The 4102-nt window shown below is 41.1% G+C and overlaps 1 protein-coding gene across 1 annotated transcript in view; it reads left to right on the forward strand.

Annotated features, from left to right (window-relative positions):
* The window catches only part of PTPN23 (protein tyrosine phosphatase, non-receptor type 23), a 28765-nt gene that overhangs the window by 10653 nt on the left and 14010 nt on the right, over positions 1 to 4102 (forward strand). Inside the window, exon 2 of the mRNA XM_003794537.1 lies at positions 1137 to 1211. Within this exon, the coding sequence (XP_003794585.1) occupies positions 1137 to 1211 (75 nt within the window). The remainder of the gene's footprint in view (positions 1 to 1136; positions 1212 to 4102) is intronic.

Genomic DNA, 4102 nt, shown 5'->3' on the forward strand with positions numbered 1-4102 from the left:
AGGGTGACAAAATGAGACTCTGTCTCTAAAAAAAAAAAAAAAAGTTTCTCTCTGTTGCCTCTGTTGTGGCGTCATAGGTGACAGCAACCTCAAACTCCTGGTCTCAGGTGATCCTTCTTGCCTCTGCCTCCTAAGTAGCTGGAACTACAGGTAGCTGAATAGTGCCTCCTAGTTTTTCTATTTTTAGTAGAGACAGAATCTTCCGCTTGCTCAGGCTGGTCTTGAACTCCTGAACTCAAGTAATCCACTGTGCCTGGCCCTCTTACAGTCTTTACTGGATTCTTTTGTCCACCTCAGAAATATTGACTAGGGCCTTACGGAGTTTGTGAATTGGGCAGCAGTGCAATTAGTGTTTGTGGAATGAATGGATCTGACCAGTACCAGGCAGCAGGTACTGGAAGAGTGGTAGTTTCCATTTGCCTTAGTCTGTTGATCTTAGTTGAACAAGGGCCCCTTTGGTCCAGGTATAAACCTCTAGGCTGTGTGTATGCTCACTGTCCAAGACAACTTTGGATGTGGTGAGTGCCACTGTGGGCAGGCATCACCAGTCTCCTCTCTGAAGTGAGCAGTGATTTCCCCTTCTCCCACCTGCATCATTCTCATTACAGACCTGTGGGCCTTTCCTCCCAGACAAGGGTACTGTAGATGCTATTTCTATGGTGCCCTTTCCCAGCCAGGAGGGTAGGTTATGAGGAAGTCTCCTACTCTCACTTTTTCCTGCATTTGCTTTTAGGGTTCTGGTTGTGATCCTAGAGCATAGCAGAGTTCAGTCCTGGAGGAAGGCTTGAATTTGCAGTCCTTTCTGGGATCCTTATTGGGATTCCATTTCAGCCACCTGAGTTCCTGGCTTCCTGAGCTGACTGAGTCTGGGACTTTGTAGAGAAGGCTGCAGCATTATGAGAAACTGCCAGAGTGTTTATGCAGGGGCATCCAGTCTTATTTTCCATTTTGCTTTAAGGAGGAGGTGGCTCCTTTGGTCAGAATCTTGGTGCTGCCCTTATTGAGGCAGAGTTCCCCACTGGTCCAGGTGACAAGCTTGTTGATCCTGAGCCCTGGCTGATGATTGCTTGGGACCCAGGGGGCAGGAGGGAGTGGTCTTACTTCTCATTGGCTTATATTCTTCTCTCTCTCTCTAGTTTGTCCTGAAGAATTATGGAGAGAACCCAGAAGCCTACAATGAGGAGCTGAAGAAGCTGGAGTTGCTCAGACAGGTAGGAGGGTAGTATTTGTATGCCAGTGGGAAGAGGTTTGTTTTGACATGGAGGTAAAGAAACTACCCAGAACTGTGGTTTTATTTGAATTTACTCCTTTTCCTCTTGAAGAATATTAGGTTATTCAGTTTTTCACTATTATAAAAATTCAGTTCAGTGTCATAACCTGTGTCTGTGCATATGTGGGTATTTCTAAGGCTATTTCTATAGGAATTCGAGGGTGAATGGAATTTCTACACCCCAGGAGGGTGCATGCCTGTTCCTATTGTTCTTTTTCAGCTCTGGCAGTCTGATAGTGAAAATGTATTTAATTTTTTTTTTTTTTTTTTGAGACAGAGTCTCACTCTGTTGCCCTAAGTAGAGCGCTTTGGCATCATCATAGCTCACAGCAAAAATGGTATTTCATTTTAAATTATCTGCTTAAATTATTAGTACTATTAATTAAGTAATATTAAGTAAGATTACTCTTGCTCAGGCTGGTCTTGAACTCCTGAGCTCAAGAGATCCTCCTGCCTTGGCTGCACAGAGTAGTAGGATTATAGGCATGCACTACCATGCCCTGCTGTGATTTTCTTCATGTAGATTTTACATATAACTTTTTGAATTTATTCCTGGATTTTTTTGTTTTTATTGCTGTTATTACTGCTCTCCCATTCAGTATTCCCCCCCCCATTATGTTTGGTATAGAGAAAAACAATTGAGTAATTTATTCTGTTAATTATTATATGCTTTTTGATTGTATTTCAGCAGCTTATTTTCTTGGGTGTTCTAAGTACACAGTCATATCATATACACGTAATTTTGCCACCTTTTCCCCAATAGTTGTACCCTTTATTTTCTTGTAATTATTAGGTACTTCCAGAACAATATTAATAATCATGAGATTGGCCCCCCCAAAAGAAAAAAGTTATAAAGTTTTGACCCCTCACCCCCAAAATCACAGGACTGTCCATCTTTGACTTGTTTCTGGTGTCTGAGTTGATGCAGGGTTGTCACACACCTTCAATTTTTAAAAAATGCAGCTTCAGCAAAGTGCATAATAACACAGGTTTGCTCATATACTTTTCCTAATTATTGTATGCACTGTTGTATAGCAATATGTTGTGATGTTAGGTTGAATATGGTGCTGGCTGTTGCGCTGGTTTAATAGAGGGTTGGTAATGGTGAGGTACCACAGCCTTCTTGGTAGTTCACATCTCATAGTGGGCAGGAGGGTCTGCACTGTTACTCATTTTGTATTACTGTGAATTAACACATCATAAACACATAAACTTGGAAAGTAAGAGAAATATAAAGAATAAAACAACTATGCCCAAAGATAGTCATTGTGTTTATACTACTTCCTTTTTATTTAAAAAGCCAGAAGTTGGGTGGTGCCTGTGGCTCAATGAGTAGGGCACTGGCCCCATATACTAAGGGTGGAGGGTTTGAACCCGGCCCAGCCAAACTGTAACAACAAAAAAAAGAGTTGAGTGTTGTGGCGGGCACCTATAGTCCTGCTACTCAGGAAGCTGAGGCAGGAGAATCGCCTAAGCCCAAGAGTTGAAGGTTGCTGTGAGCTGTGATGCCACAGAACTCTACCGAGGGCGATAAAGTGAGACTCTGTCTCTAAAAAAAAAAAAATAATAAAAAGCTAGACGTTAATTGCCAAATAACTATCAGGCATTTGTTTAGATACTTACTTAGTATCTGAGGAAAGGCCTGAACTTGTCAATGAGGTAAGTTCCATTGGATTGATAAAAGATTTGGTTAATGTGATAAATGTTTATTGTTTGTTTGTTTTTGAGACAGAGTCTCACTCTATTGACCTGGGTAGAGTGCTGTGGCATCATAGATCACAGCAACCTCAAATTCTTGGGCTCAAGTGATTCTCTTGCTTCAGCCTCCTGAGTAGCTGGGACTATAGGTGTCTGCTACAAACCCATTTAGTTTTTTTCTACTTTTAGTAGAGACATGGTCTTGCTCTTGCTTAGGCTTGTCTTGAACGCCTAAGCTCAGGCAGTCTACCTGCCTTGGCCTCCCAAAGTGCTAGGATTTTAGGTATGTGTAACCACATCTGGCCTTAAAGAAATTAAAACTGTTATACTAATGAATATACCGTTGATAAGAAAGAAAAACATCCTTATTGCTGAAATTGGGAAAGTTTGAGTGGTCTAGTTGGAAGATTAATTAGTAAGTACAATAGAGTATCCTGAGTTCGGCACCTGTAGCTCAGCAGCTAGGGTGCCAGCCGCATACACTGGGACTGGTGGGTTCAAACCTGGCCAGGGCCTGCTAAATAACAACAACTACAACAAAAAAATAGGTGGGTGTTGTAGCGGGCACCTGTAGTCCCAGCTACTTGGGAGACTGAGGCAAGAGAATTGCTTGCCTCTCAAAAGGTTGCTGTGAGCTATGATGCCACGGTACTCTACTGAGACTCTATCTCAAAAAAAAAAAAAAAAGAAAAGAAAAGAAAGAAAGAAAATACAGGATCCTGGTGTTGACAGGCATTGTCTGCCAGTCTACATGTGGTAATAAAGACATGTCATACAGTTCTGGAGAAAGTCTGTAGAAAGAAAAAAGAGAAAATTGTGAACAAGGTCAGTCACCTCAACTGCCTACTCTGTTTTAGAATAGGTAAAAACCTTTTTCTACTTGAATAACAAAAGAAGGTTTAAACAGGAAGTTTATCTATAATTTCAAAGTGTAGGAGATAGTGTCTCTCTCTAAAATAGGGACAGCTGATGAGTATTTTTTCTACAAAGAGAAGTTTTATTTAAGAACAAGGAGAAAATTTAGAGCATTTCAAAAGAAATGGAAGTGGTGGTCCGTCTCATGAAGAAGAGAAAGTGAGAAAGAGACCTGATTAGTATGTTTATATATACTAAAGAGATAATCTGGGGTGACAC

The sequence above is a fragment of the Otolemur garnettii genome, unplaced genomic scaffold (assembly GCF_000181295.1).
Source record: "Otolemur garnettii isolate 467f Iridium unplaced genomic scaffold, OtoGar3 scaffold00082, whole genome shotgun sequence".
NCBI classification, from domain to species: domain Eukaryota; kingdom Metazoa; phylum Chordata; class Mammalia; order Primates; family Galagidae; genus Otolemur; species Otolemur garnettii.